The following is a 13,651-nucleotide window of genomic DNA, read 5'->3' on the forward strand; positions in this document are numbered from 1 at the left end:
GGTCTGCTGCCTCCTGCCTTGGAAGAGATAGCCCTGGGGAGGCCTGGGCTGGGAGAGGGCTGCACGGAGGCCTTGGCTTATCTGTAGGCAGTGACTGCCACCATTCACGCCCCACCCAGCCAACTTTCAGGATGTTGGGCAGTTGTAGAGCTGGAGGTCTCACTCTCTGCCTAGTTGTGGTTTTCCAAGTTTGATGCCAGACTGGCAACCGCAGTATCCCGTGGAAACTTGCTAAAAACGCAATTCTTGGGGTCTATCCCAGTCTTCCTGTGTCAGAAACTTTGGGGTGAGGCCCTGCAGTCCGTGTGTTAGCAAACCCAGATGCTCCCGCTACAGGCTCATTTTGAAGTCCATTGGCCAGAGAGGCATAACTCCAGCCAGAGCCCAAGCCTGGAGGTAGAATACCTGGTTAAAGTCCTATTCCCACCTCTTGGCCCAAGGGGGGTACTTCTCACTCCCTTCCACAGGTCTCAGAGTGTCCATCGCACTGTGGAGGGGTGCTGACACCATTTTAGCTAAGCTGTTATAAGGCACCTGCCCCGACAGGCTTTTTTCTCTGTAAAAGTCATCAGTTTCTGTGTTTTGGTGAGTGCTGTGAAGTGTGTAAACCTGGTGATTCACAGACCTGTACCCCTGGGGATAAAAATATATGTTTATAAAAAATAAAAATTATATTAAAAAAAAAAAAGAGTCATCAGTTTCCACAAGAACAGTTGCCAGGAAGACCAGACACAGCTGGCTGGGCCCCTGCTTCCCTGCACTCCATGTCACCAACATGAGGTCTCCTCCCCAGGCCCTGCTGGGCACAGGGCCAAGAGCAGGAACTGCATCCACTCTCAGGGTGGCCATTTCCCTGCATTACCTTCGGATTTCTGCTGCTCAGCCATCAGTGACAAGTAGTGTTCCACCTCCCCAGGGCCCAGCAAGGTCCAGGAGGGGTTCAGGCAGTAAGAATGGGGGAGGGGCAAAAGGAGAGCAGCCACAGACAAGCTGTAAGAGGTTAAGGCCCACATTCTTCTGTGGGGCACTGGAAACCATGGAAGGGGCTCTCCACGAAGGATAATTTGGCAATATCTGGAGACTTTAGACTGTCACAACTGGGCAGTACCACTGGCATTGGTGAGTAGAGGTCCGGAATGCTTCCTAATGCTTCTAAATATTCCCGAGCTCATAGGACAGCCTCCAGACAAAGAATTATCTGGTCCAAAATGTCAACAGTGCTGTGGTTGAGTGCTTAGGTTGTGCCCTAAGACAGGGAGGGGTGGGGATCATACCTGTGCTTCTGAAAGCTCACTCTGACAGCCAGAGTGGAAGGGGACAGATGGGAGCAGTCCAGTGTGTAGGGGGCAGGCTTTGAGGGTTCAGGCAAGGGAAGCTGGAGTCTGAGCAAGGAAGGGGATGGGTAGAGGCCCAGGGATGTCCATGGCTGAGAGAATAGACCTCTAGTTCAGAGTCTGGGCCTCTGAGCACTGCCCCAACCTGGCTTTCCCTTCCAGGCTTTCTGATGCTGTGCGATGGGGCCTTACTTACGAAGGAGACCAGGGCAGCCAACAGCAGGATGCGCACCAGGAGGTCCTCAAACTGTTCCAGCACCAGCTCCCACAGGGACTTCCCTGAGAATTGGAGCACCATGTAAACCTTGGGTCCCTTACCAACTGACCTACCCTCATTCAGAGCTGGGACCACCTAGGAGACCACCTGGCCCACTCCCTCCCTACCATTCAAAGAGCAAGAGCCTGAGGCCTTAGAGGCATAGGTGGGTGATACTGGTGTGGGGGGGGGTGCATGTCCGCAAATCCTCACTCTGTTGGGGAGAGGGAGGGACACAACCCGAGAGTGAATGGCTCAAGGCCTTGCAGCCTGCCCTGACCCAAGACTCACCTTCCTCAGTTGGGAGCTCTTCAGGATCCAGGCAAGCCACAGGAGCCATGAGGAGACAAGAGATAACCGAATTATGCAGTAGGACCATGGAGGAGCCTCAGCCGTTCTCCCAGCTGTGCCTACCCGGGCCTTCATAATGGTCTAGTCATGCTCCCACAGCTCTCTGAGGTCACAGAATGGATGGTCTGAGCCCAGAGGCTTCCATTCCTCCACTCACTTCATCCCACCCTGGTTAAGGAAGATCTGGTATGGCCTGACAAGATCAGAGCCAGGAGGGCCCTTCTGGTCCCTCCCCCATGTACAGAGGAGTAATGGAGCAAACTGGAGGAGAGACGGGACCCCTGAGATCACAGTAAGTTGACAGCTCCCCTGTAGTGCTCTTTCTCAGATGGCTGCACAATCCTATTCGAGGCCCCACATGGCCACAGCAAGGGAGTCCCTCCCTCAAATTGAGAACATCAGCCCAGGCTACCTCTGACATACCTGCTCCTCCAGGAGCACTGAGGTAAGGCCTACAGCATGGCCAGGCCAGCCTGCTGAGCCCTCCAACACGACCTCAGCAGCCAGCATCCCAGGCAGTGTCTAACCTGCCATGGTTCAGTTCCTGGAGGTTGAGTCTCAACTTGTCCTCTCCCAGCCCCTCTACTTGGGGGCAAGCCCCATCCCATATGTCCAGTCTGCAACCCACAGAACATTCTGAGGAATGATGTTCCCAAACACCACCAGGACCTACTGTCACTTTACAAGCTCTATTTGTATCTCTTACATTTCCTGAAGCACTTTTTATTCCAGACAGAGTGGGTCACCTGGGTACCTGAAGTCTTTGAATCTTCCTTCCCAACAGCCCAAAGGTTGACAGGGCAGGTGTTCACCCTGTTTCACAGCTGCAAGAACTGAGACCCAGGGTGGAAACATGACTTGAACAAGATCACACAGCAAATAGGCAGGTCTATGGGAAGAGGCAGGAGCTGGGCCTCAAAGGGTGGATTCCAATGGGCCTCTCTCTCCATCGGCTGAGCTTAGGTCCTGCTGAGGCCTGTCTGGGGTGCCTCCCAGACTGAGCCTACCCGAACCCCGCTGCTGAGTAGAGTTTCCAGGCCAGCAGCATTGACATCACCTGGGAGCTTGTGAGCAATGCAGACTCTGAGCCTCTACCCTAGGCTGGCTCTCCCTTCTTCTTCCTTCTTCTTGACACAGGTCCATGTATCTGCCCACCTGTTTTTCACTCAGGTATCAGCAAAGACTTTTCCTGTGGGAGCCCTCTCCTGAGACCATCTGTGTGGAAGATCTGGGGCACCTGGCAGCTGAACCATGGAGAGTATCAAGCAGCCCACTGGACTGCAGGAACCCAGGAGGGAAACATATAACCTAAAAATACATTTTCTAGCTTTTTCTCCCTAGTCCTATTTTAGGCAACAGCTGACATTTTCCGTGGAAAATGTAATCTCCAGTGTCCTGCATTGAGATTAAAATCAAACAGACTTTTTCCTTCTGATCTATTTAGCTGAAGTGAACAGGAAAGGCAGGGGGAGGGCCAGGTCTGGTTTTCTGGGCCAGTTCTCCAATGGAGCAGGGTCCTGTAGAGGTCATCTCTGCCATGCACCAGCCTTGGCACAGAACTGTTCTAACCTCATGACACACATCAGTCTGCTTCTGCCACGCTCTACCCAGGAGAGACTTCTAAACCCCCTACCTCTGTGAATGCCTTCAAGGTTCCTGACCAGAGGAAGAGTTTATCCATAAGATTAACCTGAATCCCTCCTGCGGTCTCCCTCACCCCTACCCTCTGTCAGGCATGTAGCCCCTAGACCACCGTATAAAGGCATTTTTTCTGAGCAGGGTCAAGGCCTGGGGTTGGGAAGCAATGTCACAGGGCACACAGAGCAGCTCGAGTTCTCCACAAGCTGCCCTCTGTCTGTCTGGGTGATCTCCCCTTCCACATTCTGACCCAAAATCTGACTCAGTAGCCACTCTATGGTGGTCATTTGTTCCCCCAGATACTTCTGATTCTTTCCCCCTTGTGCACACATAGTAGGACTGCAGACGTCGTGCAAGTTACAAAAAGAAGGATGCAAGTTAGTTCTGGGCAGGGGCACTAACGTGGTGGCAGGAGACTCTGGAGTTAGAAAGGCAGTGTCCTGGAGAACTTTCTGTGCTGATGGAAGTGCCCTTTAGCTGCACTGTCTCATACGGTAGCTACTAACTGCACATACCTACCGAGCACTGGCAATGTGGTTAATGTGAGTGAGGAGCCAAATTTTAAATTCTACTTAATTCTCATTCCTTTAAATTTAAAGAACCACCCAAGGCTAGTGGCTGCGTATTGGACAGTGCAGATCTAGAGCTCTCTGGCCCTCTGTGGCCCGGTAACCAGCAACCTGTGAGATGGTGTCTGCTCTGTGAACCAGAATCACAGAGTATAGGAAACCTGAAGCCCCCAGATAACCTGCCACTGAGATATGTATATACATACAGTGTGAGGAAGAAATGACCTGTATTGTTTTAAGTCATTGAGACATGGGGTTTGTTCCTGGATCCTGACTGGCACCCCCTTCTCCCCAGACCTACAAGGTTCCCCTTCTACCCTTACCCACTCCCTTGGGGAAGGCTCAGCCAGCCACGAGGTCACAGAAGATGCCCTGCCTACCTCTGCACAGACAATGTACACGTTTCTAGTCTTGCCTGAGCAGCTGGCTCCCCAGTGCAGTCCTGAACCTCATATGGAAGGTAGGGTACCCAGCCCAAACCTGAAGGGCTGCTGTGAGGATTATCATCATTATTAATAAAAACCACATTTACTGAGCACCTTCTATGTCCTAAGCAGCGTGCCAAATGCTCTACCTCCATTATTTCCGGAGATCGATGGGGAGGTATCATACACAAAGCATACACGAGGGCCCTCCAGAGCTAGAATAACTACAGCTGAATTATTAGTGTTGAGTGTGCCAGGTCCCATGCATCATCTAGTGCTTTAACTCTCACGGGAGTCCCCAACAACCTGACAAGGAAGAGACAATTATTATTCCCATTTTATAGAGCAGACAACTGAGGCACAGAGAGGTTGAAGGACTAGTTTGTGGTCATACAGCTGGGAGGTGGCAGCCCTGAACTCAGGTGGTCTGGCTTTTGTCCCCCTGCTTGGCACCTCCTGATTAGCTCCTAAGCTGTTCTGCCTTCCTACAACATCCCACTGCCTTCCCTGGCCAAAGTTACTTGAGAGAGAGAACTTGGCATCCTATGTCCCGATTGTTAGGTTGGATGCCCTCACCCCATCGACTAACTCACCCCTCCATTGTGACCCCAGAACCACTAGCCAAATCAGCCCTGCCCCAAAAGGCTCTGCTATCCTCACAGGTGGTTTTAGTGAGCATTTTTTGAGAGTTACTAGGCTCTGTCTCCTCAGGCCTGGTCTTCTTCAAATTCTAATCCTGCCAAGACCCCAGACAATCCAATTTTCCCTTCACATGACTGGCTCTCTGGGCCATGGAGGAACTAGGAGGGGCCAGGAGACTAGCAGCGATTAAATGGAGAGCACCCTCCCAGCCTCTCCCCAGGCATCCCCGTTAGATGTTATTTCCCTCTTGCTATCCTCCGGCTGTGTTGGGGAGGGAGTTGAGCCCTCAGCAGTGCCAGATATCCCACTTTTTCAATGGAGAGAATGGCCCAGCCCTGCCTGCCTCTTGATGTCATTCGCCAGGCTGTGCAGGAAAAGATGGCAGTAGGAAAAATTCCCCCCATCCTAGCTGGGCCTGCCTGGTGGGAAGTAACCCCTCATTATTCTTCTGAAATAGTGTAGCTCTGGCCCTCTCACCTGGTGGACTCTGCCAGACAACCCCTGCTCTGGGTTACTGATGCCAGATTGAGTTGGCCTACACCCCCATATGCCCAATGTGGGGCTGGCCTGGAGGGGTCTGAAGTTAGTCTGTGGGTCCTGGGGAGGCAAAAAGGAGTATATGATCAGAGAAGCTTCATGGTTTAGAGCGAGGAGTCTGGCCCAGAGGGCTAAGTTCATGTCTTGCTCTAACTCTTGATAAGTTCTCTGGCTATGGAAAAGTTACTTAACCCATTCTGTGCCTCAGTTTCCCATCTGCAAAATAAGTATAATAGTAACTCCTCTTAAAGTCACTGTGAAGATTAAACGACATGCTATTCATAAATTTCTTAGAACAGGCACAGCACATGGTAAGTACTCAATAAACATTAGCTATAATATTAGTTATTAAAATGAAGCTCCATGCCAGTAGGATTTTTGTTAAGTGCAGTGTTTCCAGTGTTTCCAACGCCTGAAGCAGTGCCTGGCATATAGTAGGTGCTCAAAAATATCTGTGAGCGAGTGAATGACCCTGCCTGTGCCCTACTCATGGACCCTCAATGGCTCTTCTTGGCCAGCAGAATTAAGACCAACCTTAGGATGACCTTCAGGGCCTTCCTGGATCTGCCTGAACCTGGCCATCCAGAATCCTCCTATGGCTTAGGCATATGTCCGTCTGCCAGCCAAGCGAAATGCCTCAGAATTGCTACCACCTTCCCTGGTTTTGCTAGAGCTTTTTCCCGCTCCAAGATTTTGCTCAAGCCATTCCTTCTGCACAGAGCACCCTTCCCTAACCCCCAGCCTCTCAGGAAGGCTTCCTGGAAAGCCCCTCTCCCTATCACCCTGCCCTTCTTGACCAGTCATCAGTATCAGGGCCACCCGCACCTGACTTGAGCACTTCCAGGGTGGGGAGGGGCTGAGTCATCCCTAGGTCCACAAAGAGCCTCACAGAATTGTTAAATTGTTTACTCAGTTGCCCCATGGTTCAGCTAAAGGCCCTGGGCCCAGTGCCTGGAGCCCAGGAGAAGTGGGGTGCAGGGCCAAGGCTGCCCTAGGCTCCATGCACCACCTGCTCTCCTAATCTACCCTCTCGACTCCTTTCTTCTCATCTCAAAACATTGGAAACTGGTATTTCAACTTCTAAATGTCGGTTCCAGCCTGGAGAGGCAAGAGCTCACCAAGGTCGTCCTCAAAGGTCAGGTTTACAGAGCAATTAAATCACCACTTGCAGAGTCAGGGAGACGCCTTCACTGAGCAGACCCCACCCAGCCCACCTGGTCCTGTCTGGGTCTCAAGGACCTACCTAGAGTGGATAACATGGTCCTGCTCTCAAGGGGGCCTTGGGAAGCAGCTGTCCCAGTGCAGGGATCTACAGCCAACCTGGCTGATCTGGCACTAGGAAACCCTGGCAACGGGGTTGCTTAGCATCTGTGTGCCAGCTGTGTGCCAGCTGTGTACTGTGGACAGACTCAGCCCTGCCTCAGGGAGCTCCTGGTACAAAGGGAGGGGTGGCTGCTCCTGGGAGGGGGCTCTAAGACTGTCCAAGAGGGCCAGTGGGCGTGAAATCTACAAGGAAGCCTGAAAGACCAACACCTGCAAGCAAAACAAACCTCCCTCAGATCCCAGAGCCATTTCACATCCTGAAAGGTCTTCAGGAGATCTCTTTAGAGGTTCCATGTCTGTAACTGAGGAGGACACTGAGGTCAAGGAGGGACAAGTCTTCCTGAGGCCACCCAGCGATTTGGACCACTCAGACCTCACCCCGTCCTCCTGCTTGGCCCCATTCCCCTTGGCCAATTTTCCAAGGGCCACACATCTGTATTTTCTGAGTTCCAGAGGCCAGCTGGGGTCTGGGCTGAAGGCAGGAGATAAGATCACAGCCCCAGGGACCACTGGCAGTAATCTAAATCTGGCCATTCCTTCCACCTGCAGCTCTGGTGCCAATGTATCCATGACACAGATGGGCAGTGTAAGGCCCAGGATAGCAGGCTCTGGTTCCTGTTAGGGACCCTCCCCCAGAAGGGGAACAACCCCAGACTTCTGGGATCTTGCATGACTCCTATATCACTGGGCTCTCCAGGACCACTGGGTGTTGGTGCACTTGGGAGGAGAAGCCCAACACAATTCAGCCTCTTGCTCTGGCTCATATCCAGCAAAGGTGATGGGCAGTCCGTTCAAGGACACGAGGAAATCAGATAGCTCCTAAATATATGGAAAAATGCCCAACCCCATTTGTAAACAGTGAAATGCAAAGTAAAACTATGAGAAGACCCTTTCTTTACCACCCGATGGGCACGGATCAAAATGTCTGGTAATGCACTGCCGTTGTGCAGGGGTGTGGAAACAGGCATGTCTATTTTAAGAAGAACAACTTAATAACAGCTGTCAAATTTACACTACACATGCCTTTTGACCCAAGGATTCCACTTCTAGGAATTTAACCTTTGGCAATATTGACAAGTGTGTGACAAGTGATGTGAGGACAAGAGTATGCCTTGTAACGAGTCATAGGAGAGGCTATGAACAATTCAAGTGCCCTCCAAAAGCCAGGCAAAGAAATACTACAACAGCCACATGAAACTCTGCAAAGAAGACTGCAGACCCCAAGAGTGATTATCACGGAAAAACAGGGGCAAAACAGCACTCACGATCATTACTGTTTGCGTAGAAAAGATCACAGATCTAGATGTGTATGTACACAGAATATCTTTGAAAGGAGACACAAAGCACTGGGAACACTGTGGTTGGGGACAGGTCTAGGGAGACTTTATAATGTCTTCTGTACCCTCTGAATGTTGTACTCTGTGCACAATTTCATAAAAAAAAAAAAAAAATTGAAAGGATGTAGAAAGCCTCTGGAAGAAGCTGAGTCCTGTGGGCACCTCTGGGACCTACAGAGAAGGGCATGCTCATAAGAGGTGCTGGGCCAGGAGCCTCCTACTCACTGCCCTGTTGGGGCTCCAGAGGACATTGTCTATTCACTGGTTGAGATAGGCTGTGTTCTGTGCATATGGGGGACTCCTGGGTGGCAAACTCACCCGCACTGCTGAGGAAGGAGGAAGAGAAGGTGGCAGGGCAGGACCTCCAGTCCCTGCTTTACAGCCTCCCTTCCTCCATCCACCAGCAGAATTTGCAAACCCTAGGACTTAAGCAAATGAGTTCTTTGTGGTTTCCAGCACTAACGACTTTGCAGGTGCATAGACTCCTGGGTGGGGGAGGACACTAGTCCCTGGGGTGTTTCCCTCCACCTGTAGGTTTGGCTCACCCCCACCAGCCAGCTGGCCTGGAGCCTGGCCCAGACTCTTCTGCTACAAGGAGGGATGGCTTGGTGTACGCACTTATAAGCAACCCTATGATGAGGAAATCAAGACAGAGAGAGAAGTGGCTTATTTAGGATGACACAGCTATGAAGAGGGCAGAGCTAAGGTTCAAAACTCTGTCAGCCCTACCCAAGAGATGCGTATACCACTCCAGATCACCCAAGAGAGAAAGACCTCCCCGGTGCCTATAGAAAGGACCCCCATGCCTCCTCTTCAGCTGGGGCTGATCAGAGTAAGAGTGTGAGGCAGGAAGGGGCAACTGGCTCCCCTCTCCTCACCTGAGGACTTCCAGAGCCCTGAAATGCTTCCAAAGGAAGAAGCCAGTCAGTGATCCGAGGGATCTCTGGGGCCCTGTGAGGCTGGTGGCATTGCTGGCATAGCTACTGCCTAGCTAACCCACCTCCTAGCACAGCCACCAATACCACGGATCCAGGGCCTGTGGAACAAGTGACTCCCTTGTACAGACAGAAAAAGTGAGGCTAAAGAGGGTTAGGTACCCAGTACCAGTTCTACCAAGTATTGTGGGACCTTGGGCAAGCTAATATGCTGGTGACTCAGTTACCTCCTCCATAAAAGGGGAGTTACAACAGTTGTTTTCATGGAGTTGTTTGGGGGAATAAATAAGAGAGGCAAATGTTAAGAAGAGTGCCTGGCACATAGTAAGTGCTCAGTGATCACTAGCTTTTATTATTATTACCAAAACACAAGGGAACCAGGGGAACCCATCAACAGCCCCCAACCAATGGCTGCATACCTGCCATCCCCTGAATGCACATCCACCTCTTCAGGGACCTATACTCCAACATCCTTATCCATCACCTCACACAGATGCTCTGTGGCTTGCTTACCCCCAAATCCCCTTACCCACACAAAACAACATAGGAAAGAAGGAGAGGTTCCCCCCTTCTCAGGCAGCCCCCTGCTGGATCAATGAACACATGGGAACCAGGAAGAAGAGGGATGTTTCCCAGGGCTACACAGGGCGTCTGGAGGCAGAACCAAAGGCTGGGTCTCCAGTTTTCCTTGGGATTCAGGACTCCCAAGATGGAGGCCACAGCAGCAAAAAAGAGGCTATGGAACCCCAGATCTGCTGCTCTAACCCCCACCCCCACCCCAAGGTTCAGGGACAGGTCCTGCTGTCTTGCCCTCTAGCAGCAATGACACCCTCCCTGCCAAGTCACTAATGGAGGATATTAAATAATATTTATCTCTCTAGTTCCTCCCACAGCTCAACTAAATATAGCAACTAATTTTTTCGGAAAAGGATTTCTGCTCCAGAAAGATAATATTTATATAAGAGGTGGTTTTCATAAACCAATACAAAACCCAAAGCTTCCTTTCTGACAGCTCTCAGTAATTTTAGCCATCCCTGAGCCATGAGACACTCAGGCCCGAGCACTCTCCCTTCTGGCTGGCTGGGATCCCTGAATGGGTGAGGCCCCAAGTCCTAACACAAAGTGGGTCCAGGCTGCACTTTGGGGATGGAGGGGACATTTTCATCTGGATCCCTAACATTGTGCCCAATGCCATGGGGGTGGATGAAGAGAGTGGCAAGTGACTTGACGAGGGGATCTTCACATTTTCCACCTTCACAGGGCCTCCAAATGTGCCTGGGGCCCCATCTGGATAGTACTTGGTATTTGTTATGCCTTCTGGCAGATGGAGAATCACAAACTCCTTTGAAGCTGAGGAAGAAATAATGCCATTTCCACCCAAACAGCTATAGCGGGAAGGCTCCCTCCCAGCCCAGAGATGGTCAGGTGTTGCTCCAGGTCACACAAGAGGGAAAGGCATTCCCTGGCAAATCCCTGAGTGAGGCCTTGAGTCGGCCCGCCCCCCGCCCCCGCCTCGCTCCAACCCCCGCAAAAGGTGGGTCTCCTGCCTCAGCAGTTCAAAGCCCCCACTGACTCCCGCCAGCCACATCCGCCTTGGGCTGCTGAAAGAGGAAGACCTGGGGGTGGGGGTGGGGGCACCAAGGCTGCCAGCTGACAAGCTGCACCTTCTGCAGGTTTTACTGAGCCCTCAGGGAGACCCTCAGGGCCAGCTGGGAGGCTGGGTCTCAGGGTCCCTGACTGGTCCCTGGCCAGCTGATCTCCGCGTGTGCATCTGCATGATGAGGGCAGGCTGCAGGGCGGACAGCGCATAGTCCTGGATTCACGCTTAAGGGAGTGGATAGGGTCGGGGGTGTATGTGGGAAGCTCGGAAGGACCGCACGGTTCCCTAGGTTTTGGGGGAAGGGGAGCCAGGCGTCAGGTCTCTAAACCCGGAATCCGCCCAACCTCCCGCGAAGGTGGCCGCACAGCCCCTCCGAGCGCCCCAAAGGCATCTGCAGAAGTTTCCGGAGCTCTCGCTTCCTGCCAGCCTCCGGGGACCGAAGGCTGTAAGGGGGGGAGGACCGCTCCCCGGTTTCGGAGTAGGAGAGTAAACTGAGACCGCCGCGCGTGCGGCCCCTAGCTTCCCCGGCCAGGCCCGCGCTCTCACCGTTGGGGCCGTAGCGCTCCCGCGCGTCAGACACCTGCTCCGGCCTCAGGCCGCTCTCGACCGTCACCGAGAAGTGCCTCAGCACGTCGGCGGCCGTGAGCAGGTGCGCCGCCTCCATGCCGCCCGCCTGATTTTCTTCGCGGTCGGCACCGTCGAGTCCGCCTCTTCGCGGGGCTACTGCGCGGGGCGCCGGGAATTTGGGCCCGGGCGAGAGCCACGCGATGTCATGTCAGCGCCGGGACCTTCCCCGACGGCAGTGGCTGCAGCGGCTTCGGAGGCGGGCGCCAGGATGCGGCGCCCAGGGCTCCCTCCCTGGGGCGGGGCGGCGCGGAGCCCGCCCCCGCACTCACACCCCTTCCGGCAGCCCTCGGAGCCCGCCGCCGCCCCGCCCCCGCAGCGCCCCTGGACCGGGAGGCCAAGCGGTTCGCGGGTTCTGCGGAAGAGGGAACTGAGGCAGCCTGCGAGGAGTGCGCCGAGCGTGGTCTGCAGGGGTGTCAGTCCCCGTCGGGAGAGCCCCCAGGGGCGGAGAGCTGCGGCGGGCTGCGGACCCCCTTCCTGGGTCCAGAGAGGTGGCAAAATAGAGGTGTCCACGGAAGGGCTTCCTACCCCCCGAAAATTGGAATTATGCCAAGGGTGACCCTGGATCTAGAGAGAACCCAAAAGCCTGTGAATAAACGCATCTACGGAGATTACTTAATGTATTCTTCTTTTGAAGTTTGTGCTTTCTTTATCTCTAACACATTTTTTGCACTGCACGGTTATTCCTTATGCAACCGAACCTCAGACAATGAAGTGGTATATGTGAAAGGAAACCAGTCTTGTTATCTTGGACTCATACCCTCACCCCAGCAGGAAATGTAACTTCGTAGGTGGACACGGGGCTCCCTAAAGGCCTGAAGGGGTGAGGTGGAGGCCTCTGGCCAGGGCGCCCAGAGACAGTGATCCTGAGCGGCGAAGGGGGAGTGACTGAAGAACCCCCATTCCAGCGCTTTGCTTTCTGAGTGTCTGCTCTAGGGGTGACAAGAGAAAGGGCTGCGGGTCAGGAAAGCCAATTGTTGAAGGCAGAAACCACTGACCCCACCAAAAGGAGGAGCAAGGAGAGCAGTCTACTTCAGGCACCCCTTTTAGACCCAGCCAGTCTCATCCCATGGGCCATTTTACCCCCCAGCCAAGCTGGCCTCTGCTGTCTTGCCCCTCTGGGTTCCACCTTGGCCACACAAGGTCTTAGATTCCAGGATTGAGCCCACCCAGACAGCTGTTCAGACCGTGAACTCTATAGTGTGTATGTAGCCAAAAAGCTTTCCCAGATACTGCAGTTGCACACACGGGCCCCAGCTTCCAGCCTGGCCCCTGGTTGCTGACCTCTATGCAAACCTTCTGTACCCCTAACATTTGATCACTTCCTGTCAGGAGAGAAGTAGTCCTCCTCCTCTATCTCATCTTCACTAGACCTCTTTGAGCATAGAGACTCTCAGTGAGTTTATGCTTTATCTGCACTTAGACAAACAGCTAGTGGCCAAAGTGGCATGGTCACAGGCATGCTGTCCAAAGGGCAGGTTTTTCCTCTCCACCTCCTAGCTGCCCTACTGAGAACGTCAGTACTGGCATCTGGTTCCAGCTCTTTCCTCAGAGCTTCCACCATACTTCTGCCCTTGGCTCCCTAAGATTCCACAGGCTACAATTGTGTGCACTTTGCACAGACCTTTATTTGTCAAAGTTTGGGCAGGTTTTGTCTTTTGCAGCCAAGGGCTATGACTAGAGTCAGATAGGCCCAGCTTTGACTTTAATCCTCACAACAACACTAACATAAGTACTACACAATTATTACCCCCATGCAGGCCAGCTATGTGGGCATACAGACTGTATGGTCCTGCAGGGCCTGATGCTTGGTTAATGCTCTGCTATCATTGTCTTGAAATTCTTAATTTTATCTCTGAACTTGTGCTTTGTAAGTGAAGTCAGCGGGCTTGCGCGTGAGCAGACAGAGAAGTCGACTATGCTGTCCCATTCCAATCTAGTGTGTGATGCTCCACGAGCTTAGAATTCTGGTGGACTCATGGGAGTTCAGTGAGACTCAAATCAAATATTAAATAAGCAAGGGTGTGGGGCTCCTGGGTGGCTCAGTGGGTTAAGCCGCTGCCTTCGGCTCAGGTCATGA

General features: G+C 52.9%; 1 protein-coding gene and 1 long non-coding RNA gene across 4 annotated transcripts in view; one reads left to right on the forward strand and one right to left on the reverse strand.

Moving 5' to 3' along the window:
* ATP2A3 (ATPase sarcoplasmic/endoplasmic reticulum Ca2+ transporting 3) overlaps nucleotides 1-11,792 on the reverse strand; it is a 34,240-nt gene extending 22,448 nt beyond the window's left edge. For 2 of the 3 annotated variants that reach the window (XM_059150182.1, XM_059150181.1), the window contains exons 1-3: nucleotides 11,494-11,792; nucleotides 1,882-1,899; nucleotides 1,531-1,613 (exon numbers count right to left, since the gene is read on the reverse strand). In XM_059150182.1, the coding sequence (XP_059006165.1) occupies nucleotides 1,531-1,613; nucleotides 1,882-1,899; nucleotides 11,494-11,611 (219 nt within the window). In that variant the 5' untranslated portion in view covers nucleotides 11,612-11,792. The remainder of the gene's footprint in view (nucleotides 1-1,530; nucleotides 1,614-1,881; nucleotides 1,900-11,493) is intronic. The other variant, XM_059150183.1, reaches the window with a different exon arrangement.
* LOC131816949 (uncharacterized) lies at nucleotides 1,032-3,353 on the forward strand. The gene is made up of 3 exons (XR_009348243.1): nucleotides 1,032-1,119; nucleotides 1,497-1,756; nucleotides 3,112-3,353. It is a non-coding gene; the product is annotated as an uncharacterized LOC131816949 (long non-coding RNA).
* Nucleotides 11,793-13,651: the final 1,859 nt, after the last annotated feature.

This window comes from Mustela lutreola, chromosome 15 (assembly GCF_030435805.1).
Source record: "Mustela lutreola isolate mMusLut2 chromosome 15, mMusLut2.pri, whole genome shotgun sequence".
Classification (NCBI taxonomy): Eukaryota; Metazoa; Chordata; class Mammalia; order Carnivora; family Mustelidae; genus Mustela; species Mustela lutreola.